The 25,180-nt window shown below is 33.3% G+C and overlaps 1 protein-coding gene across 1 annotated transcript; it reads left to right on the forward strand.

Moving 5' to 3' along the window:
• Positions 1-9,899: 9,899 nt before the first annotated feature.
• On the forward strand, positions 9,900-19,277 carry LOC120072029 (hyphally-regulated protein-like). The gene is made up of 5 exons (XM_039024450.1): positions 9,900-10,066; positions 14,318-14,743; positions 14,812-14,902; positions 18,388-18,597; positions 19,017-19,277. Exons 1-5 carry the CDS (start codon positions 9,900-9,902, stop codon positions 19,275-19,277), a joined length of 1,155 nt encoding a protein of 384 aa, XP_038880378.1.
• The last annotated feature ends 5,903 nt before the right edge of the window (positions 19,278-25,180 follow it).

Genomic DNA, 25,180 nt, shown 5'->3' on the forward strand with positions numbered 1-25,180 from the left:
TCATTCCCTTATAGTCTTCCTCTAGGAAGCATATATCAAAATCAGAAACATAGCTTTTGTAATGGTTACACAACATACCTTGGCCTGTGTTACACACATACAAGCCGGGAAACATGCATTAAGTTATTCTCTAACCATTTGTTGCTTGAGGAAGTATAAATACTTCATTAATATCACTGTGCTTTACTTGATCATATATGCATGAGTATTAGAAACCTTAAGTTTACTGAGTCACTCACAATTCGTCAGGCTCTTATTGGTTTATACGTTTTCCTTAGCTCTTTTGGCCTGGAAAGATATAATTCCCGATTAAACTACTTAGAATTCCTAGTAAAATATCTCAAATAATTCATTTATTAAAGGAACTTCCATCAATATAGACAACTTTACTAGCGAGATCCTCCTGAGCGAGGTCAGCGAGATCCCTCTGAGCAATGCTAACGAGATCCTTTAGAGCGATGCTAACGAGATCCTTATGCGCAAATCTCGCTATAATTCTCCACAATGAACTGCTTGTTTGTTCCTCACAAGCAGTTGTCTACTTATGCACAATTCCCTGTTATAACTTCAATACTTCATAACTCAAAATTCAGAGCTCTTTTCAAGAAACTTCCTTCTACAAACTTGTTTAGATTTGAGCTAAATTCCTCACCTTAAAATTTCAGCCCAGAATTCCTTATAGTTTGGCTTGGAACTTCCAAAATTCACCTCAGGCCCTGATTAATCCGTGGTTCTGCCTCTTCTGCAATTTCTCCACTTTTGTTCTTCTCCTCTTGCAATCTTTCTCTAACAGGACAACCTTGAATACTAGATTCTCCCAGATTTCAAATGGCACTAAATTCGCTAAATTTGCTTTTGTCAATTCCCAAAATCATGCGTTTGAAGTTTTACTTCCCTTTTTAATCCTTCTGTCGCTTCCTGAGTTCAAAGAATAAATTGCCATGTGATTCCACACTTAGTGCCTCCAGCCAGACTAATGATTGAGTTTTTTCATTGATATATTTTCTTTCCCTTCCTTCATAATCCCTATAAACAATATGAACTTCTATTTAATAAATATGTAATATAACATTCCTTTGGCTAAACATGCTTATCTAGGGAACCCAAGTTCGGGGTTTACACGGGCCCCTAAACATGGATATGATATAGGATCTCACTAAGTTTAAAACTCATATTGGGCCTCCAAACACACCTATATATTTTTTTTATATATATCCATAACTTAACTCCTTTTCCTTTTTTAAATTCCCACTTCAAATCTTTTCAAATCTAAAATTCTAAATCTTCCAAATTCTCCAAATCCTCAATTATCAAATCACATATCAAATTAATTCAAATAATCATCTTATCGATTGTCCTAATTATGCTCCAAACATCAAAGTTGAAAGGAAATAAGAACCAATATTTTTAAGACAATTAATTCAAATCTTCAGTCAATTAAATTCAAATTGACCTATAAAACTTGTCAATTATCTCAATTTGATTCCAAATACCAAAAACTAAATGGGTCGAACTAAGATCCACTAATTTGTCAAAATTAACTTAAATTTACCTTGAATTCAGGATGTTACATTTCCAAGGAGAAAAGGATGTGAAGATCTAAACCTTGAATAATTTTCTTTTTGTAATTCCCCTCCTTGAAACTGCACAGAATGAATGCAAATCTTCCTCGAATTGGCAAAATACCTCTCACGAAAGAAAAAGTCACAAATAGGAGACACCACCATTTGGGTTTCCTCGCATTCTTTGGACAAAGAATCAAGAATGTGTGGACTCTATAATCTGGTAGGGAGAAACGATTGTGGGAGAGAGGTTTCTTAAGGAAGAAGATGAAGAATGTAGAGAAAACTTTTCTCTTCTAAATGATCTATGCGTTAGATTAAAGCTTCTACAAAATGGATCTTCTCCCTCCCATTTGACATGAGAGTTAGTTGGTTGAATCAAATTAATATATAATTAAATAAATATTAATTACTTAATCAATTAATTATCATATATGTAATTTAGTTTGAATCATATTCAAATAATAACCTCTCACATAACCCATAGTTTTAAAATTAATCTCATTCATATTAATTATAAACTATAGTTTTAATATGAATCTCATTCACATTAATTTAATTTCATTCATATTAACTTTAAGCTATAGTATTATATGAATCTTATTCATATAATTAATATTTGAATCTTATTCAAATACTAGTTCCTCACATATTATAAAGTATAATTTTGAATCTTATTCAAAATTAACTTTATTTATAACGTATCTATATACATTATATTAATTGTATCTTATACAATTAATTTTCTTATTTAATTTGAACGATTCAAATTAATCCAAAACTAATTGGTTCTTGTTTTACCCTTAGTGAGATAACAATGGGATTTTATGGACCTATAGATTAGAAGCTCCAATGACACTAGATTAATTAATTAAACTCTTTAATTAAATTAATCAACATTCATTAATGGCAAGTCACTCTACTAAAGACCCACAGCTGCACTCTTCATACTGTAGATGTATTTCTATGTTCATGGATATAACTAATCAACAGTAAATCGACTCTTTACAAATCGCTTGTAACTACAACTGGGTCAAATTACCATTTTACTTATGTAGTTACATCTAACTCCTTAAGTACATTGATTTCTCTAATGAACAAATAGTTTATAGTCCAACTATAAATTAATCCCTCTCAGGCCAGTGAAAGGGTGAGGCCTCAATGTTTAAGACCTTTTCCATGAAGGCTTTTACATGGGTAAATCCTTATTTCTATCGATGAATCATGTGTGGACAAAAATTTCATTTTGTTAACAAGTTGTTGCATTGGCAGAAATAGTTTTTTTTCGATGCATAATGGGTGGACAAAAATGTGATTTCTACCCATAAAAGTTGTTACAAGGGCAGAAGGCTTTTCTACTCATGTGTTTACTTGTATGGGCCTTTATGTCGATGCAACGTCAAAATGCAGGGCAGAAGCTATGCCAACGGACTTCTGCCCACACTATCTGCCCATGCAAAAAAACAAAAAAAAAAAACAAGAAGAAGAAAAACGTCGACAAAGACTTTGCCCACACTTTTCTTAAGATCTGTCGACATCTTTTTGCATCAACGGAGAAAAAAATGTTGTAACAAATCTTATCTACATTTGTAATATATATAAAAATATTTATAAGGAGAAATCTTTTTAGACCAATTTTACCCTTCAATATGACTTTTTTCTTTGTCTTTGCTTTGATGTAATTTTTCATTCACACACATACAATTTTTATGGTCGTTTATGTGTTAACTTTCATTCCTTATTAAAATAGGACAATAATTTTATAAACAATATAACTTAATGCTATATGTTATAGAACATCAAAGACCTTTCGATCTCCACATTATTTGAGTATATATATATATATATAATATATATATATATATATATTTTCTTTCCTTCTTGTTCTTACAATTTTTTACAATTCCTATTTTATCCCTATTATATCTCTCGATAAAAATCTTCCTGATAGATACCTCATCAACCAACCCTTTCATCATCAATTGAAACCTTTCATCAAAAGAGCCTTCTGCAACGAGACTTCCATCTGACAACCACCCTATTTGTACCTTTTTAAAAAAAAAATTAATTTTTTATAGATTTTTTTTTGTCAGGCATAGTTTCATAAGTAACCTTTTCTAAACTATAAGAGATCAAAATCGATCCATACTGCACAATAAAATCTATGCCACCATTAAAAATAACAATTCCCGATTTTTTTCCCTCTCTTTTATTTTGTTGTAACAACCCAGATTTGTACGCATACACTACAGGAAATTAAATTATGAAATTTATTGGATGATAAATATAAATACCCTAACCTTAATTTAGGAAGCAAAGAAACAATTAAAAAATTAATAATAATAATAAAAATAAACAAAAATAAAAATAAAAGAAAATTCGAAAGAACGAAGGTGGAGAGAGCGAGACTCTAATTGAATGATAAATAAATAAATAAATAAGTAAATAAAAGAAAATTGCGGAGAGCGAGAATTGCACGGAGAAAACTGGAGAGAGCGAGATACTAAGAAGAGAGTGTACGATCGAAGAGAGAATTAGAGAGCGAGAAAACCCAGCGAGCGAGGCTAGCGAGAATTGAGGCTAGCGAGAGTAGAGAGAGCGAGATCCCTGGAGAGAGCGAGATGAAGGAAAATCGGAGAAGACAAATTTAGCGAGAAAGCTGGAGAGAGCGGGATTCCCAGTGAGAAAGCTGAGAGAGCGAGATTCCTAGCGAAAAAGCTGGAGAGAGCGAAATTCTGAGAGTAGGGAGAGCGAGATTTGGACGGAGCGATATTTAACAAAGCGAAAGTGGACAGAGCAAATTTCTAGCGAGAAAACTGGAGAGAACAGATTCTGAGAAAGAGTAAGCGAGAATTTGGATAGAAGCGCGAATATGTGTTAGAAATTTGGCCACGATATATAGATGATTATACATAGAAAACCTAAAATTGAATATCAAACAAAGTAATGATGACTAAAGGCAACGTTAGCCAAGATTAGGTGTCTTATAGAGCCTTAACCCTAATATATATCTAGTACTGATTCACAGAGCATACTTATATTCTCATTGATGACAAAACAAAACAATCCGTGTACGAGAGTTTAGTAAACTGTACTATAATAGGCTGAAAAAGATTTCTTCCTAATTATCTATAAAAGCCTTAAATCGTTTAGAAGAAATTTAAGACCTTCATGTCTCTAAGACAAATATCTCTAGTATACTACAAAGAATCGTGTGAAAGAATTTAGTGTGAAGGTAGGAAAGTTCTTGAGATTAAAAAGCTCGTAAGTCTGCTAAATTTCTTCCTAAATTTTCTTCTAGTTTAAAAAAGGAAAGCTCACTGATCAAATCATAAAGAAAAAAATAAGGAATAACTAGATCACTGAAGTAGTTATCTCACCCTCTCTTTAATGTTTCTATGGTAGTTACCTTATTATGTTGCATGTTATGTTAATGTTATATTGCATTACATGTTTAGAAACACGTTTTTCTACAAGGACCCCATGCATTTATGTTTCACGATTACGTTAAATCAAGTTTTAATTAGTGTAAGTTATACTTCCAATCTAATCTTAAGTTTATGTTAATGGTTGATGTTTGATGTGATTTGGCCCACTGACTGCATGACCCGCTAATCATCAGATGGGTTAGTTTTCGCTTAAGTCCTCATCTTCTATCAGGGCGAGAAATTTATACTTCCAGAGCTGGCAGGTATGTATGTTCACCACTCAAGGCTTAATCTTACGTTATGTTTATGGTAGAGACTAGCAGGTATGTATGGTTGTACCCCTCTAGTCCAATATTACGTTTATGCTAATGGTTGATGTTGGATGCGACTCTGCGTACAGACTGCATGACCCGCTAAACATCAGATGGGTTAGTTTCCGCTTAAGTCCTCATCTTCTTATCAGGGCGAGAAATTTATTCTTCCAGGCTAACAGGGCATTTATATGCACCCCCCCAGGCCTAATCTTCGTTATTTTATGCTAGGACTAGCAGTATGTATTGTTGCACCACTCTAGTCCTAATTACGTTTATGCTAATGGTTGATGTTGATGCGACTCTGGCTCTACAGATGCATGACCCGCTAAACATCATGATGGGTTAGTTTCCGCTTAAGTCTCATCTCTTATCAGGGGGAGAATTTATTCTTCAGGCTAACAGGCATGTATGATTGCCCCCCCAGGCCTAATCTTACTTATGTTTATGCTAACTAGCAGGTATGTATGGTTGCACCCCTCTAGTCCAATATTACGTTTATGCTAATGGTTGATGTTGGATGCGACTCTGGCTCTACTGATTACATACCTGCTAGTCATCAGATGGGTTAGTTTTCGCTTAGGTCCTCATCTTCCATCAGCGGAGAGATTTATGTTGGAAGCATAAACGACCACCACATGTATTATATATTTTCGGTCCCAACCATATGTTTCTCATGACATGTTGCTTTGATTGAGCATTTGGTCACTACCCTACGTGAGAACTACTTACTGGTATATTATATACTCATCCTATATTTTTACAGACTTTGTAGTAAGGACACAGCGTAGTTTGCATAATTGGACGTCGCTCAAATGGCCACACCATCAAACTCACTATTATAGCGCATATGCATTTTGTACCACCACGCTATTTTATGATCCTGGTGTTTTGATAAATAAACTTTTTTTAATAGTTTTCTATCTAATTAAAAATTTAATATTTCTTTGAAATTTTCACCAAACTCATCTCATAGATAGAAAAGTCTAAGTATGGCATGTCTAGCGTCGAATTCATAAGGTGTAAGGATCCGGTCGTTACATTTGTATTAAAATGTTTCATGATTGTGGAATTTTTACGTTGATTGATGGTCGGATTTTATGACTTATGTTTTGCAGGTGTTGAGAGGCGACAGATCTACGAATTGTTAATGTTTTTAAAAGTTATTGGAGTAAGGAATTGTTGTGTTTTCGTTTGTTTTCAAAGATACACATTTTCTTTTAGTTTAACAATTTTTATTTAGTTTATAGAATTTTTGTAGAAAGCGAAGAAATAAATATGGTTATATAGGATTTTCTAGCATTCTCACAGCAAAAAGCTAAAAAAATGGGCTATCAAGGGGATGATTTTATATATCTGTTTTGCCCTTATATTTTAGTAAATCATGTCCTCCTTTTGTCTATTGGAATGACCTTTTCAAGTGTATGTTTGATGAGCACTAATTGATGCATTATTGCAATGAGATGTGACTATTTGGAGGCCATGGTTACTGTAGGATTAGTATGCAACCTTATAAGGGGTGAATAGTGTTAATCAATCTAATTAGAAATTTTGCTTAATGTGGGTCCAATTAAAAAAATCAAATAATTATTTAATAAGTAATTTAAACAAGAATTATATGCAAAAAAATCAATCTAATCCAAAATAAGCAAGAAAAATTGAAACTCACACTTTTAAGCCCCTATTTAATTTTAGTAAAAGATTGTTAATGCACGTAGAAATTTAAGAATATCAATCAAAGTAAACAAAATATAACAATAGAACAATATTTGCAATTAATTTCATGTAATAAACTATAAAACACAATAATGCAAAACAATTAGTATAGGGAATAAAGGAAATTAATACCGGAGATTTTCATAGTGGTTCGGTCAAACTCACCTATATCTACTTTTTCAAGCGCCTCTTGAGATTTTGAATAAGGATCTCATGACTCTTCCCACGGAATAGTGTCAAACCGTTACACCACTCTTTTTGCAAGTTCAAGACAAAACTCAATCATTTCCACGGATAACGATCAAACCGTTACAACCATTTTTTTTTTCGGGATCAAGAATAACCTTTTATAAAAGTTTAAAAATGAAGAACAAGATGGAAAATACTCTCTTCAAGAGTGGATTCACAAATCTAGCTCACATTCTTTGTAAGCACAATCCATACAAATTAAAGTCCTCAAAATGGCTATGAAAAATACAAAATTTGAAGCCCAAAAATTACAAAGTGATACCCAAATACTCACACACACACACACACAAAATAAGTACATCACATGTCGTCCTGCTAATACAATAAAGAAACAAATATATATATTAAAACTCCCCAACGGTCATAAAGTATTAAATGCTTTATGACTTTTTTTTTTAACTAGGGACACTTGTCATAATTTTAGTCGCCAGATTTTTATTTGGTGATCATCCTCAATACTGCCATGGATCATTGCATAGATGTTCTACTTTTGCCACATCGGGCAAGTGTAATTTTTCGATTAATCTTGTTTTGGCTATATTTTTTTTCATTTGAGCTCCAATTTAAGTGATTTAAAAAATGTTGGAATCTTTATTCCGAGCGCTATGCATTGGATACTTTAAAACACTAAAATTGTTAGTAAATAAAAGAAGGTTTGTTATCATAATATATTAATTAATTAAAATTAATTAATTTGAGATTAAGGATAAAAAAACCAAGAATCTTTCCTTTTTAATGATGACAAACTAATCAAGAAAAATGAAATCCAAAATGTTGTATGATGTAAAATAGAAACTTTAATCACAATCAACACATATATAGTGAATATTTCAGTAACAACAATTCTCAATTCAAAAGCAACAAAGATATTCAATATCAACTTGCTTTCATTTTCTTATTACCTCTCTCCATTTTTTAATCAATAAAAAAAGACAATTAAGAAAAGCAACAAAAAGACATGAAAGCTTCTCCTAAAATCATGAACACATGCTTAGTATTTCTTCTCCTATCAAGTTGCCTTCTAAAAGTAAGCAACAACATTGTAAATTCACGAGACATCTCAAATAAACAACCAGACTCAAGATAATTATATTTAGGATCACAACATTTTTTCCCCTTCTAAAATCAATTGAGCACTCCCCCTTAATAAGGGCAAAAAAAACAATCAATATATATTTAACTTGATGGTAGATATATCAAACAAAATTTCAAATAAATTTTTTATTCCAACGACAATTACTCCCCCTAAAAGGATAAATAATTTTGCATATAAGAGGGGCACACATCTATGGGAATCAATTTCATGTTCATACATGAAATTCTCATAAAAAATTATTAGAAAATAAGCACCAATCGTTGAAAAAGAATTTAACAACTCTTCAAAATAACTTGCTCAAAACACATTCTTTTCAACATAGAACATAATATGCTCACATTGATCTTTATTCAACAATGTAAACCTTAGAATATGCATAATTTCATGCTTAAAAGGCATTTAATAAAAAATTAATCAATTTCAATCAAAAGAATAAACATATCTTAATCACAATGGCAATCTTTTGCAAAGCTTAATATTATTTTCCTCAATACTTCCCAAGAAAAACACAAGGATAAAGTTGTCATCTAATTGACTAAAAAACCAAAATATAAACAATAAAGACAAGTGCCAATAGATAGATATACAATCATTTCTTGTGGCATTAAAACCAATAATCAAAATATTTCACGAGATCTCAAATTTTAACCATTCAAAACTATTCAAGAGATATAATTTCCATAAATATACCAAAATAATAATTATCTCAAGAATAAAAAAAATAAAGGTTATGAAATAAGCTATTTTCCTTTGTTGAATTCAAGCAAGCCATACTAGTTGCTCCAATTTGAATTAATTCCTTATTTGAAGTCCAAGCAATAATTGCTTCTTGAATCACACCTACAAAGAAAGCCCATCCAAAAGATTTTGGTAACCATTTCTTGGGTCCTTCATTGTTAGTAGGCAAAGATTTTGAAACCAATTTAAACTTAATTCCAAACATTACTAGGATTCATTCTTGGCAAATAATAAATTTTATGACCAATTTTACCACAAGAATACATACAACATTAGGCAAAATTTTCTTTTTAAATAATTGATTTTGCATCTTATTTCTATTCAAGAAATTCTTTCTAGGAGTATTTTTCAATTTAAAACAATTTGGTCTAATATAACTTTTAACGTCACAATAATAGGGTTGGCAAAAAAAACCCACAGGGTCGGGGCCCCAGTCGGGTTCCCGTGGGCCCCGACCTAATCAGGTTGGAGAATTCCAAATTTTACCGAGGATGAGGTCAAACTGAGAAAAAATTTCGGGTCCCATCTAGGGAGGGGGCAGACATGGGACGGTATCCCCACCCCCGAACCGTCCCGATTAAACCCCGATGCCAATTTATTATATATATATATATGCATACAATTTTCATTTCTACCCAAACCCAAAAGCTAAAAATACAACTCCCAATTAATAATTCTACCCAAAAGCCCATAATTTAAATTCTAAGCCCAATCCCAATCTTTAATTTTTAAACCTAAAAACCCTAACCTAAAATTTCAATCTTCTTCTTCCTTCCTCTCTCTCCCTCACTGCCTCACCATGACAGATAGAGCCAAACAACCTCACCCTCATTGCCTTGCTCAAACTGTCGCTCACTGCCTCACCAACCACCGTTCCTCACCAACTTGTTGCTCACGCCACGGCTACACGGCTACGCCTTACGCTCTTGCTCATGCTGCCACACCACGGTCACAGCAAACTCGCAAGTCCCACTCCCATGCTCAATCATGACCAACTCCCACTCCCACGCTTATGTTCCTGCCATGGCCACGCCTAGCCTTTTGTTCTTCAAGTCGTTCATTGTTCAATCCGTTCATTCATGTACACGTCTATTGAATTTGTTTCCCACGGGGACCTCATTTCCCCGACAGAGAATCCCCGCTCCCATCCCTGCCTTTTGAAGGTAGGGAAAGGGTGAATTCCCTCCACGAGGACGAGGACGGAGGACCCTCCTGGCCTCGGCCTGGCCCCATTGCCAACTCTACACAATAATGACATGTAGGCACAAATTTTGATTTTACATGCAACTTTCTAGCATTTACATGTTTAGGCTCAAATTTAGCACTATGCATACATGTAGATTTTTCATGAACATCTTTAGATACAAATTTTGTTTTTTCAAATATATTTCTAGCCTCTTCATGCTTATTCATAAAATTCACATTATGAACATATTTTGATCTAGCATGAATTTGTTTATGCATGAATTTTGTTTTCTCATGAATGAAAACTTTTTCATGTTTTTGCACTAATTTAGATTCAACAAAATTAAAGACATTAGATAAAGCATCTTGAGACAAACAAGGGGCGAATTTAACAAAAGTAGATGAATCATTTTCATTCACATAGCACCATCCTCTTTCATCATTAAAAGATTTACCTATGTCAATAATTTTATCCAATTTTTGTGTACAACTAGTCTATTTCTTTATCCTTTTTTTAGCACATTCGGGCTCATTCACAAGGTTTGAATCTTTTTCTCTTAGAACTTTAACAAGTTCATTTCTATAAAAAAAACATCATGCTCAAGAAATTTAATTTTATCAACAAGAGAACAATGATCTTTTTCTAGAGAAATATTACTAGTTTCCAAATCAAAATTTCTATTTTTCAAACGAGCAATTTGATCTTTTAGTTCTATAAAGAGATTCAATTTTCTCATTTTTATTTCTCAAGTCATTCAATTTAATTTTCAATTCACATGATAAAAATTTGAGTTCATCATTCTCATTTCTAAGAAGCTTAATTCTATCATTCAGAACATTTTTCTCAACACAACACAACAAGCATCAATATTATTATGCAACAACTATGATTAGCTCCATTTTCATTTATCAAAGATTCATTCTCAATAGACAAAACCTTAAACTTCTTTGATAGTTTTAGATATTTAAAGCTAACTTTTTAAAATCAAGTTGTATATCTTCAAAAACATCATATAACTCATCATAGGAAAGAAATTTATTATTTACCTCATTTTCATCACTGGAATCTTCATTCGAGTGAGCCATTAAACACAAAGAAGATCCATCATATTTTTCTTTTTCTACTTTATGGACTTTTTCTTGATTTTGAGAATTATAATCTTCCTTCACATCAAATAAATCATTAGTGCTACAAGGAGAATTTTATAAGCTATACATATTATCAAAAAAATTCTAAATATCATATGCATATTCAAAATGTAAAATTTTGTCACAATTTTTTATCCAATGCAACAATATATGATATTTATGGCTTTGGCATTGAAAGTGAACAACTCATTATTCTATTCTGATTTAGCTAAATCATGCTCACAAATATATAAAACATTATATTGAAATCCTTGGCAAGCATAAATGTTTTCACTTTGTTTTTCCATACTTAATTTTTACTACTATCAAAGAATTGGGATCTATCAATAGAATGATCTTCTAAATTTATCATAACTCTAGTAGTTAAGCTTCCATATAATCTTCAAAATATTAATAAGATACTTTATATATCAAAATAATATTTGTAAAATAATTTATGTAGAAGAGCTCGTTGCACTAATATTAATTATAGGAGTGAGAAACTCAAACAATGGACATAAATCTAAAGTGATTTATGAAAATATTTATCACAAACAAGAGAGAGCAATCGACTCCGATACCAATTATAGGATCGGTATGGCACCCCTAGAGGGGATGATGAATAGGTTTAATCAAACTAATTAAAATATTTTACTAATGAGGGTCCAATTAAACAAATTAATATAATTTTGTTAATTAGTACTTTAAACAAGAATTATATACAAATAAATCCAATCCAAAATAATCAAGAAAAATTGAAGTTCATACTCTTAAGTACCCAATCTAATTTTAATAACAAGATTGATAATTAATGTAGAAATTTAAGAACTACCAATCAAAGTAAACCAATATAAACAATAAATTTGAAGAACAAGTATTGCAATTAATTTCATGTAATAAACTATAATACACAATAATTGCAAAATTTAATTAGTATAGAGATAGAGAAATTAATATCGGAGACTTTTTATAATGGTTCGGTCAAATTCGACCTATATCCACTTTCCCAAGTGCCTTTTGGGATTTTGAATAAGAATCTCATGACTGTTTTCACGGATTAGAGCCAAACTTCTATATCGCTCTTTTTACGAGTTCAAGAGCAAACTCAATCATTTCCACAGATAACGATTAAACCGTTACAATGACTCTTTTTCAGGATCAAGAACAACCTTTTATAAAAGTTTAAAAATTAAGAACAAAATAAAAAATACTCTCTTCAAGAATGGATATACAAATCTATCTCACAATCTTTGTAAGAACAATTCTTACAAATTAAAGCCTTCAAAGGGCAATGAAAAATACACAATCTGAAGCTCAAAATTCACAAACTGATGCCCAAATACTTTTAAAATATTGTTCACTTTTTACTGAATTTTCTCCTTTTTTTTCAAGAAACTTTTGGCTTCAAATAGGCGAAGATAAGAAATTATGACCGTTTGTGCCACTTGCATTCTGGATGGCGGAAAAAAATAAACATTAAAAATATAATAATATAATAAAAAAAATGTGTGCAGCTGTTAAAAGAGAAGGAAGAGGGAGAAGCACGCACGTGTTACCCTGTCAATGGATGGAAATAAAATAAATAAGCAAATATATATATATATGTATTAAAACTCCCCAAACAATCACAAGCATAAAATGCTTTGTGAATTTTTTTTTTTAAAACCAAGGACACTTGTCAAACTTTCAGAGACTCAGATTTTCTTTGGTCTTCAATACTGCCTCGTGTCGTTGTATAGATGGTCTAATTTTGCCACATCATTTGTCATGTTTATTTTTTCAAAACTAAAGTGTGATTATGTTCTTAATTTAAAAAAATATTTCACACATATACACACACATATTTTCAATATATATGTATATATATATCGTAGCTACCTATGTATATATTTTCGACTGAACTTAAATTTTTTTAAACTACCTACGTACTCTTTAAAATAATATGAATCAAGTTATAATGTAGTGAAGAAGAAGAAGAAGAAGAAGAAGAAGAAGAAGAAGAAGAAGAAGAAGAAGAAGAAGAAGAAGAAGAAGAAGAAGAAGAAGAAGAAGAAGAAGAAGAAGAAGAAGAAGAAGAAGAAGAAGAAGAAGAAGAATCAGTGATAGACAGTGATAGACAGTGATAGACCGTGATAGACTACTATCACCATCTATTAGTGAATAAGAATGGGAGGAAGAAGAAGCTACTAATAGATAATGAAATGAAAAAGCGCTAGTCAATGATAGTAGTCTATCGTTGTATATCAATAAATAAAAAAAAATAATTACTACTACTAGACACTAATAGGGTTCTATCACTATCTATCACTGTCTATCTGTGATAATGATAATAAAGAAGTGGTGAATATATTCATGATGATTATTTTGTAGTCCAAGTCTAACATTATCGAAGAAGAAGAAGAAGAGAAAGGGGAGAAGGAGAAGGAGGAAGAAGAGGAAGAGGTAGAAGAATATAGACATTCATAGTAGTCAAGAAGAGGAAGAGGAAGAATAAGAGAAAATAGAAGAAGGGGAAAAAGAAGAAGACAAAAAATAAGAAGAACAAGATAGACACTATGGTAGTCTATCACAGTCTATTAGTAATAGATAGTGATAGACTACTATAGACAGTGATAGACTACTATCATTATCTATCTGTAATGATGATGACGATGACGACGACAACGATAGTCATTGATAGTAGTATATCACTATCTATCAAAAAGAAGAAGAAGACGAATCAATGATAGATAGTGATAAATTATTATCACTATTCACTGATAGTAGTCTATCATTATCTATCATTGATAGACAATGATAGTAGTATATCACTATCTATCAAAAAGAAGAAGACAAATCAGTGATAGATAGTGATAAATTATTATCACTATCTATTAGTGAATAAGAAGAGGAATAATAATATAGTAGTAGTAGTAGTAGTAGTCGTGGTGGTAGTAGTCGTGGTGGTAGTCGTAGTCGTGGTCGTAGTAGTCGTAGTAGTGGTGGTAGTAGTGGTAGTAGTGGTGGTAGTAGTGGTAATAGTGGTAGTAGTGGTGGTCGTAGTAGTAGTAGTCGTAGTAGTGGTGGTCATAGTAGTAGTAGTGGTAGTCGTTGTGGTGGTGGTAGTAGTAGTGGTAGTCGTAGTAGTGGTGGTAGTAGTAGTAGTAGTCGTAGTAGTGGTGGTAATGGTAGTAGTAGTCGTAGTGGTAGTAGTAGTCGTAGTCGTAGTGGTAGTCATGGTAGTAGTCGTAGTCGTGGTAGTAGTGGTAGTAGTAGTAGTGGTAGTAGTAGTGGTAGTAGTAGTAGTAGTAGTAGTAGTCATAGTAGTAGTAGTAGTAAATTTTTGGCCAAGTTTGAAGTAAAAAAGAAACCATGCGTTTGGTGTTAGGAAGCACTAACGCATAAGGCTAAATTTGTAGAGGTTATAAGAGATTAAGCCTTGAAGCCAATAGTGGCCAAGTGAAGAAAAGCCATGCACTGGACAAGGCATGTGACAATCAAGTTTTGGAGGTTAGCATGCATGTGGCAAAATTAGGGCGAGCATGGGTGCTGGCGTTGGAGCTTGGGCGCTAGACGATCGCATAGCTGCTTGTAGCGCTAGACAATAGTACTAGACGATAGTGCTAAATGATGGGCTTGGGCGCTAGACGATAAGCGGACGTGTTAGATGATGGGCGTTGTTCTAGACGATAGGCATGAGTGCTAGACGATGGCCGTGATGCGTCAGACGGTGGGGTTAGCGCTATGCAATGAGTGACAACGAGAGATATGCAATGAGCGACAGCGAGATCGTTAGGTGATAAGCGATAGTGAGAGATCACTAGACGATGGATCTATGCAATGGGGCGTAAGCACTACGTGATGGGCGTAGGCGCTAGACGATGAGCGATAGCGAGAGGACTGGATGATGACCGACAACGAAAGGGCTGGATGATAAGCGACAGCGAGAGATTACTAGGTGATAAGCTATTCGATAAGTGCAAGAGCTACACGATGGACTAGATGATGGGTAAGTGTTTATCTGTTGCTAAAGCTTGCGATACACAAGGCTGATGCATTCACCCGAACAAGTGGCTAAACCGAGAAGAGGTTGAGCTTGAGTTAGTAGGAGGTGAACAAATAAAGTTGCATGCAAGGAAGACTTATGCATGAGGAAAACAACTCAAACTTCATGCAAGTAGGTGAGTGGCATGGAAGTAGGTGAATGGCATGAAAGTAGGTGGTGGCAAAGCATAGTGCAGACACTCTAAAAGTTTCTAAATGAGGAGGTGTCATCCGTTAGAAGACTTAAGAAATGATGAGGATCGATTCCTAAAGCCTATAAATACCACCACAAGTCTTCTCTTTAGTTTATAACACAAATCCTCTTCAAAGTATATTAAGAAGAGTGTTTGAGAGCAGATTCGGAGGAAGCCATGCGTTGATCAAGTGGTTCTAAGAGGAGGAGATGATGTTGGACAGTGAGGTCCTAAAGTAGCATCAACTTGGGATGTAAAGTTCTCCCAGAGTATTCATGCGTTTTAAGTGATTCTAAAGCCACTTGAAAGCTCAGAGAGTCTAGTTTTCAAGGCAGGGCTGTTAGGGAAGAAGCTCAAAGGAATCAAGCTGGAAAGTGAGGAAAAGATATAATGGTCGAGCTCTTAGGTATGCTTAAGCTAGTCTTGATGATTTGAGAATTCCAGCCAAACCACGAAGAGTTCTGAGCTAAGATTTTAAGGTAAGCTTCCCAAGACATTTTAGAACATGTTTGTAGAAGAAAGTGTCTCAAAATAAGGTATGGAACTATGAGTTATCTAAGCTTGTAAGTTGAATCTGGAATTTAGGGTTCAAAAGGGAGCCCGAGGAAACCAAGAAGCTTCTAGAGAGAAAGTTTCCTACCTTACCAAGGTGATGAAGGAAATCAAACATAAAGATTTCCATGAGCAGTAGAATGATCGTTCCAAATTCCATTCAAAATTGACCATACACAATTACAGTCAAGAAACGAAAACTTACAGGTCATGCACAATACGAAATTACAACATGCTTTACACTAAGATCAAGGGATAACAGATACATACCTTGGAAGACTCATTCGTCAAAATTCGATCACGAATGCTCGTCCAATCTCTAAGGCAGTAACACATGAACGCTCAAACATAATGATTTTCAAGATCACAAACCCAATGAACGCCTCCAAAACCTCGAACTCAGTCGAGTTGAGTGAGGACACCACCACAATGGCTACCTTGGTATTCTCGGTGTGAGAATCCAAAAGTGAACTATCGTATAGCTATGACCAACTGAGTGAACTATCGTATAGCTATGACCAACTGAGTGAACTATCGTATAGTTTCACTCCACGATCGTTTAGTCTTTCTTTCAACTATCGTTTAGTGAAAACAATTCTCACTTGATAGCGATCCGTGAGTTCTTTTCGAAAATAGAAACTCTCTCAAAATCTACTAAATTTAGGAAAACATTCTTCATTTTATCTCATGGTTACCATGAAACCACCAATAACCTCCCACTCAATTGGTTATTAGAGAAAAAGATATAATTATCCAATTATTATTATTATTAGAAATATATATGATAACCAACTTACCATATTATATTTATAACCTATAGTTTTAATATTTCATCTAATGAAACATATAAACCATAGCTCTTTTTCTATTTCATGGTACTTAATGTAAATCTCATTTACATTAATCATCCACTTGATGTATTTCATATATCACACCGATCATATAATATATAATCGAATTTTCTCTTGTCAATTTGAACATTTTAAATCAACACCAAGAACTGATTCTCAACTTGAATCCATTGAGCTACCAAGGGGACCTTATGGATCTGTAGCTTGAAGCTCCAACAGTATGTGAATAGCTGACTAAACTCTTTAGCCACGAGATCCACCATCCGTTAACTGCCAAGCACTCCACCAAAGATCGACAACTGCACTCTTCTAACTACAGATATATTTTGTGTTCATATTAACCAATCAACAGTGTGATAACCCTTCACAGATCGCTCGTAAGTACAGCTGGGCCAATAATCGTTATGTCCCTGTAGTTACATCTAACTCCTTAAGTACCATTGATCCCTCTAATGAACAGAAGTCATAGTCCTACTATGACTGAGTCCTTTCTTCCAAAGAGAAGTTGTGGCCACTATGTTCAAGAATCAGAATCAGCCCTTAAAGGAGTAATCTATCTACTTACCCCTCTTCGGGGAAGGAGTAAATTCCATCTTGTGTAACTGAGTTTCCAACTCCCAAATCAGATAAATCCCCAAAAAGGTAAGCATGTTGAGTTGGCAATCTGGCCACTCTCACCCATACTAATCAAAGGACCGCCCTCACAGGCAGAAGTTTTCAAAACACTTAGGATCAAGGTCATGTCACCTATGGTCATTTAGGTGAGATGTAAGTCTCAAGTATCAATGGCGTTATATAAAGAGACTAGTCATCTCGTGGTACGGTCTTATACAAACTCTTTGTATAGGACACCCCTACTCGCATGTCTCCACATTAATGGTTAGGATCTACCATCTGTAGTAGTTCACAACACTTGAAAACCTCTACAAAGTGGGTCGTATCCATAGTCACCAGGATCAGGTATCCCTCCTTAATCCTTATACTACAGACCTTTTTAGGTTATCACTTAAGGCATGATCCACTTGTATATCTCATATACATGCTTAAGTTTACATACAATAACCATGGAGTTTTTTTTTATTGGATATGAGTAAATGTCAAATAAAATAACTCTTATTTTATTCATAACAATGTGTACAGTTTACAAACTACGAGACTCCAGGAGAATTAGGACACCGACCCTAACAAGTGAGTGGTATTTTCTTTAAGTCTTAAGCATATCTTTTAGAGTATACGTATATGCTTATGTTATGAATGAATAATTAGAATGAGTATGAGATTATGTGATCGGGATGGTCAGGGGGTCAATAGACCTAGTTCCTGAGCCCGGAGTCTGTCTCTTATACACATCTAGATGTGTATAAGAGACAGGACCGGGATAGTTAGGGGGTCAATAGACCTAGTTCCTGAGCCCGGAGCAGAATCTCACGGGATGGTTAAGGGACCGAGAGATCTAGTTCCTGAGCCAATGAGAGGAACCTTATATGGGATGGTCAGAAGGCCAACAAGCCTAGCTTTTGAGCCGATAAGCAGGGATCTATGTGCACATAGGGAATGCAAGAGAGTAAGCATTTATGATTAGTATCAGTTTAGCTATCTACCGTGTGAGTAGATAGAGTTGAGAACAGACTCATTCGAGACTAAGGTTTGAGTATTAACCTCATAGTTGTGATATGCTTGTATTTTTTATGAGTTGAAATAAACTCTAGAAGTTGCTTACCACTCACTGAGCTTCTTGAAGCTCATTCTTTTCTTTCATGTTTTTCTTCCCTAGTAGTAAAGGTGTGGAGTTTCAAGGTGCTGCTAAGGTCAAGGTCTGCCACAGCCATAATTACACTTCCAGTTTTAGAGTTGTTGTTGTAAACTCTGTAGTTAAGTCTGGGAATTGTATAAACATTGTATTATTTGTAGTAAAATGAGTTTAGTCAAACAGTTGTTGTTTATATCTTTGACTTAGAGTTTTATGAGTGTAAAAATGTTCAGATGGGTAATAGGTATCATAAAAGGGTGGTATCTGCGGTCTGTCAGGCCTCCCCTCGAGCTCAGGAGGTGGGCTCAGGGCGGGGTGTGACAGAGAAGAAGCCAATGATAAAAGGAGGAGATAAGCCAAAGGGAAAGAGTGAAAGTGAACAAATTAAAGATATGCTTAAATTGTACAAAAACTATGGTTATACCTCTTATGGAGGTCCTAATTATCGTGTGTATAGTGTTGAGAAGGATCCTAAATTTTGTGTCATATCTTGAATGGTATCAATAAACTTTTAGATCGAGTACCAATTTTTTTGGGGGAAAATTAAATTTGCATATCTGAATTAGCATATAATATGTTATTTAACGATAACAAGCTTGGTAGTTTAAATTTCTCATTTCAATTTGAGTTATGATTGGATTGATACGTTTTGCCAAGTTAGTTTAAAATGAAAAAAAGCGCAAATTGCAAAAAACATCCCTAAATATGGTGGTAGTTGCAATATACCTTCAAACTTATATAATTGTAGAAATTGTAACAATTATATATGTTTGAGGGTTCAAATTTGGTCCAAATTCTATAATTGTTATAAGTTAGTGGGTCAAATTTTAATATTTGTATAACTTTGAAGACTCAGTTTTTACAATTGAAATTTTAAGTATGTAACTGCAACTACTATCACATTTTAGTGGTGATTTTTATGATTTGTAAAAAAATTAAAAAAAAAAAAAAACCTAGAACTAAAATTGGAATTTTGATCTTTAGATGATGAAAGAAGGGTCTTGTATAACCAAATAGGCTTCTTCCATCCAAACAAGGAAGAAAAATAAGGAGGGACACATTTTTAGCTTTTAGGAAGAAAGTTCTAAGGTCATAAATGCTAAATCGCTGAGCTTCTTCAATAGATTTAGTGGTTTTCATAACATTAAAGTAGCTAAGTTTTCTACAATATTAAAAAATTTCATAGCTACGTGGATATAATATACATTTGCATATAAACTCATTGATAGGATTTTTTTAATATGGTTTTTATATATTATTTTATTTCATGTTTATATGGCTTGATATTAATTTAAGTAACCTAATTTTGATACATAAAAAAGTTTTAGTGAAAATGTCAAAATGGTGTGTATATATATATATATATAATATATATATATACGCGGAATACTAAATTTCTTTGCCTAACTTATTACATATAAACAAAAAATGGTATGTGTGACATAAATGTACAGCAATTATTGGATTAAATCAATGCATCGTTAAGTGTAGACATGTCCATGAGGCGGGGACGGGGAAGGCATCCCCATCCTTCGCCCCCTATACCCTTCCTCGTCTCCGCTAATTTTTCCATGGGGATTCTACAAAGATCGAGTTCCCCGCGGGAAAAATTCCCCGCTTTTTCTCTTTTTTCAACTTTTTTTTAATTTTAATAGAATATATTTTTTTCAATGGAATTTTAATTGAAACATTTGCAATGCAATTTTATTTCAATGAAATATTATCAATATTCTATTAAAAACAATACATAGATAATTTCAAAATATGTAATTAAAATGATAATTTCTCATTATTTATAAAAGTTAAAATTCAATTATTAGAACATCCACCTATAATTATCCATATTTCTTATTAAAAATCAACTTAAACTTAAATAATTAAAAAATCCATCCATAATCATCATAACAAAATTAACAAAGTTTTCAATTACATCAAAAGGTTCACAAATCAGAAGTCAAGACAAAACAACATAAATTTTAAAGAAAAGCTATAAAATAGCCAAATCAAGCCATCAACAATTTTCATCCAACTTTGTAGAAGATGATTCTTGAAAAAAAAAAACAAATATTGTACAAATTAATATAAATCAATGTTAAAATAATAATAATAGTACACAAACTCATAACTTACATCATCTAGATCTCGATCCTCAAGAACATTTTCCAAAATTTAACATCTGTAGGAGTATGCTTATCTATTTAAGACATAGACAAAGGAAATTAGATCTTAAATTGTAAATAATACAAGTTTAATAAATAAATTAAACAATAATATTAACTCATAGCTTTAGCCCATAGCCAATCTTAAGTACACATCAAAACTTCTAATAAGTTTTCATGAATTTGCGAACGATGTGGACTTACATGTCTATCACTAATACTAAATGCAGATTTAGAAGCAACAATTGTGATGAGAACAGTTAGAATATCTTTTGCAATTTGATACAAAATAGAATACTTTACTCCATTCAACTTCCATCATTACAAAATATTAAAGTCATCCGATCGCAGTAGAAGAGACTCGTCTAAATAATGATTCAACTCTGATTTGATATTGTCAATATCATTTTCCACATTATTAACAAACTCTTCAAACTTGAGATATCGATCTTTCCTATTAACAAGAGAAGTTGAAGTACTACTTTCATCTCGCTTTGAAATCGAAGAAGTATTAATTGTAGATGTAGAATGTTGAGGTTCTTCTAATATACTTGAATTCGAACTAGAAAACTTCATCAAATCACAACAGAGATTTCTCACACATTTAATTTCAACAGTAAGATGATATCTATAGATTTGAGGAAAATAAAACTGGATCAATCTCATCTTAAACTTAAGATCTAATATTGAGCTATTGCCAATACACCATGAATCAAACTCCAATATTTTTCAAACTTAGCCATCATTCTAGATGCCATTACTTGTATCTCCTCAACATCAGAACTAAGCCACTTAAAAAGTTCCAACCTAATTTCACAAACTTCTTCAGAAAAGACATTGGAAGTTGGATAACTTGACCCAGAAAATAACTCAGACATCAAGTAAAAGGGTTCTAATCTATCACACATTTCTTTTGCAAAATTTCAATCAGTCTCTGAAGGAAGACAAGTGTATAGTGGTTCACGTTGTTTTAGACAAGGAAAACCATTATTGTATTCCAAAGCAATTTTGAGCATCAAGAATGTTGAATTCCATCTTGTTACACAATCAAGACTTAGTTTTTTAGTGCATGAAATTTGTAATTGACGTATTCCTCCTTCAAAATTTTCCTTCCTTTTTGGAGAAAGAGTCCAAAAATGAACAGTACCACTAATCTTTTCTATATCATCAGAAATTACAGCCAAATCATCTCTTACTATCAAATTTAGAATATGTGCACGATAACTCAATGCAATCATAGTGTCTTTAAATCTAATTTCCTTAATAAAATGTCAACCATTGTATCATTTGTTGCATAATAATCTACCGTTGCCGTGGATAGTTTACGATCTATATTCCAATCGAATATACACTCCATTAATGCTTCAGAAATTAACTATCCAGTGTGTAGATGTGGCACATGTACAAACCTAATATTATGTAATAATTTGTTAAAATGTAAATTGCATGCGGAGCCAAATAAATAGGAACCAAGAATCATCAATAAAATGAGTAGTGATTGTCACGTATCCCTTCTTTTGACTAGTCGCAATCTACATGTCCGTAGTAAGGGCAACCCTGCTTCTATTCTTTTCCAAAAACTTCATTTTTTTAATTCTCTCTTCTTCCTAAATTTTTGTATTATATCTCTCCTCATCGTGCTTCTCGAAATCATCTTAAACATCGGTTGAACACCACTCGAAAACTTTCTAAATCCTTTGTGTTCAACCATGTTTATAGGATATTTATTTAAAATTATAGCACAAGCAAGGCCTCTTCGAGAAGCTTCATAATCAAAGAGAGTTGAATTTAGCACTATCTTTCCCTCATGATTTTAGTGGGTCTCAAACATAATTGCCTAATGTCTAATTGTCTTTGTAAGGGACAAATGTTGAAATGATAATGTAAATTTTTTGTCCCATTTTTAAATTCTCCCAACTTTTTCCACAATAATACATATTGCTTTCATGATATCATTTATTTTTTTGTCTTTATAATGGTTCCATACTGCCGATGTCAACTTATTACGTTTTGGAAAATCCTCATTATCATCACCATCTAATGTAATAGGTGTATATTGATTATTATCACTTGAAACACTATTCATTGGGGTTGATTCACTCATGATCATAGATATTGGAGTTGAACCGCCTTGTTCTAACTCATTATTATTCGATAAAGTCATTTTCACCAACAAATAGTCAAATAATAACAATTACATATCATTGTAATTATGAAAAAAATTAATCAACGTGATTATCACTATTGTTATAAGAAATTATTCGATGAAACAAATAGATGTTGGAGAAACTAAAATGGGATGAAGATTCTCAAGCTAATTCTTCTTCAAAATATCAAAAATTCTTCCTCGAAAATTGATGCTGTCAAATTCTTGCTATTATCTTTTCATGTTTTTACTACTGTTTTGAGCTATTTTCTACTACTAACAACCATTTCCTACAAACCAAAGAGGATTAAAAAAACATGACAGCAACTCCCAAAATAAACTCATCGTGACAGATTAAATAGTTAGTGGAATTCGGACATACCTTGAATGGGAGGAGAAGACGATGGCTGGGCTTGAAGTGAATGAACCGCAAACTAATAGATCCGAGGACTGAGGGTGAGGGTGTGACACCAAAATCATGAAAGCTGAAATACAAAAACCACCGAAATCATGAAAGAACTGAGATGCCGACAGACATGAACCAAAATCGTGGGTGTGAGTCTGTGATGTCGGTGGAGTGGAACATGGAAGACACCGATATACTTGAAGATGCCGGTGGAGCGGAACGTGGCTGCGCTGGGTGAAGGACGCCAAGGCGTGACGACCGTCGAAGACTCAAACTCGAAGGAGCGGAGAGGTGAAATCGTGAGGCTAAGATGCGGCCGCTTGCTAAGTTCTGAGACTAAGAGTTAATAGGGTTTCATTTCAATAAGAAAAAGCTATATATATATATGAACAGAATAATATTTAAAATTAATACATTAATAATTATATAATTAATAATTATATAGTATATATATAATATTATTACTCGGGGCTGGGCAGGGGATTGGGGCAGGGTCGTGGATGGAGAATAAAATTCCCCATCCTCGGCCTTGGAAGGTAAATGAGGAAAAAAAATCTCCCATCCCTCCCCCTGGGATTCCCCGCCTTGTTTGGGCGGGTCCCCGCGGGGCCCTGGCTTCACAGGCTAAATGGACATCTCTAGTTAAGTGGGGTAGAGTCTTTTTTTTCCTCCCAATGAAAATATATATCATTAGGGTGGTGTAGGTTTTTTATTCTCTTTCTTTAATGTAATGTCTTAAAATATATATATTATTATAAATATTATGATAATAGATGTTCATTAGATGCTCAAATTTAGTGTCTATTGACCATGTGTCATACCCCATTTCTCCAAGTGTTGTCCATCTATCTCAAGATTAACACTATTAGTGTCCATGTAATCCACCCCTATTTGCCAAATTGCCTATAAATAGTGGTATTTGGTGGCTATTGTAAGACACACATAGATTAGTGAAAATTCCATGAGTTTTGGATAAAGTGGAGATTTTTTAATTTTTTAATTTCTATAATTTTCTTTATTTGTTCCATCTTTAGTTATATAGTTGTCTTAATTAATTTATTTACATATTATGTTGATATTATATTGTAATTAGAGGAGATGGAGCAAGGCCACCTCCCAAGGATTTTTACCTGAGACTATTGAGGGCAATTCATCTAGATATGTAGGTGATAATGGTGATTCACTTGGAGATATAGAGCATAATGGCACTAATGATACTGAATATCCATTACATATTACTTGTGATCACATCCAAGAGAAAGGAAAAAAAAAAAGAATAGGATCAAAAAGTAACTATTCGCACGAGATTTCAAGAGAAATGTATTTTGTGGAACTTGAACTTTGTATTTGTATTAATTTTGTGGAAAGTGAGTAAAATCTCTAATACATAATATTTTGATGCTTTCAAAATAAACTATAGTATTTAAGCTGGTTGATCTTCTTGAATGATCGACTTTTGGGCTTATTGATCTTCTTGGATGATTGGCCTTTGGGCTAGTTGATCTTCTTGGAAGATTAGTGTTCGCACGAGGCTTACGAACTTAAGTTGGTGTTAATGTTGAGGTTAATTTGATGTGATGTGGTTCAATCTCTAGTATTTGATCCTCTGATTCTCTCACAGTCAAATGTGTACGCTTGATTTGAGGAAGTGAAGCGCATGATGATCTTGGAGTTGAAGTCTTGGAA

This window comes from Benincasa hispida, chromosome 2 (assembly GCF_009727055.1).
Source record: "Benincasa hispida cultivar B227 chromosome 2, ASM972705v1, whole genome shotgun sequence".
NCBI lineage: Eukaryota > Viridiplantae > Streptophyta > Magnoliopsida > Cucurbitales > Cucurbitaceae > Benincasa > Benincasa hispida.

What these genes read in the sequence shown, in the direction of transcription:
- LOC120072029 (XM_039024450.1), top strand. Translation starts at nt 9,900, where the DNA reads ATGACAGATAGAGCCAAACAACCTCACCCTCATTGCCTTGCTCAAACT. An exon ending in AGTAGTAAATTTTTGGCCAA is followed by an intron (nt 14,744 to 14,811) that starts GTTTGAAGTAAA and finishes CTAAATTTGTAG; the next exon opens with AGGTTATAAGAGATTAAGCC. An exon ending in CACATAGGGAATGCAAGAGA is followed by an intron (nt 18,598 to 19,016) that starts GTAAGCATTTAT and finishes AAAAATGTTCAG; the next exon opens with ATGGGTAATAGGTATCATAA.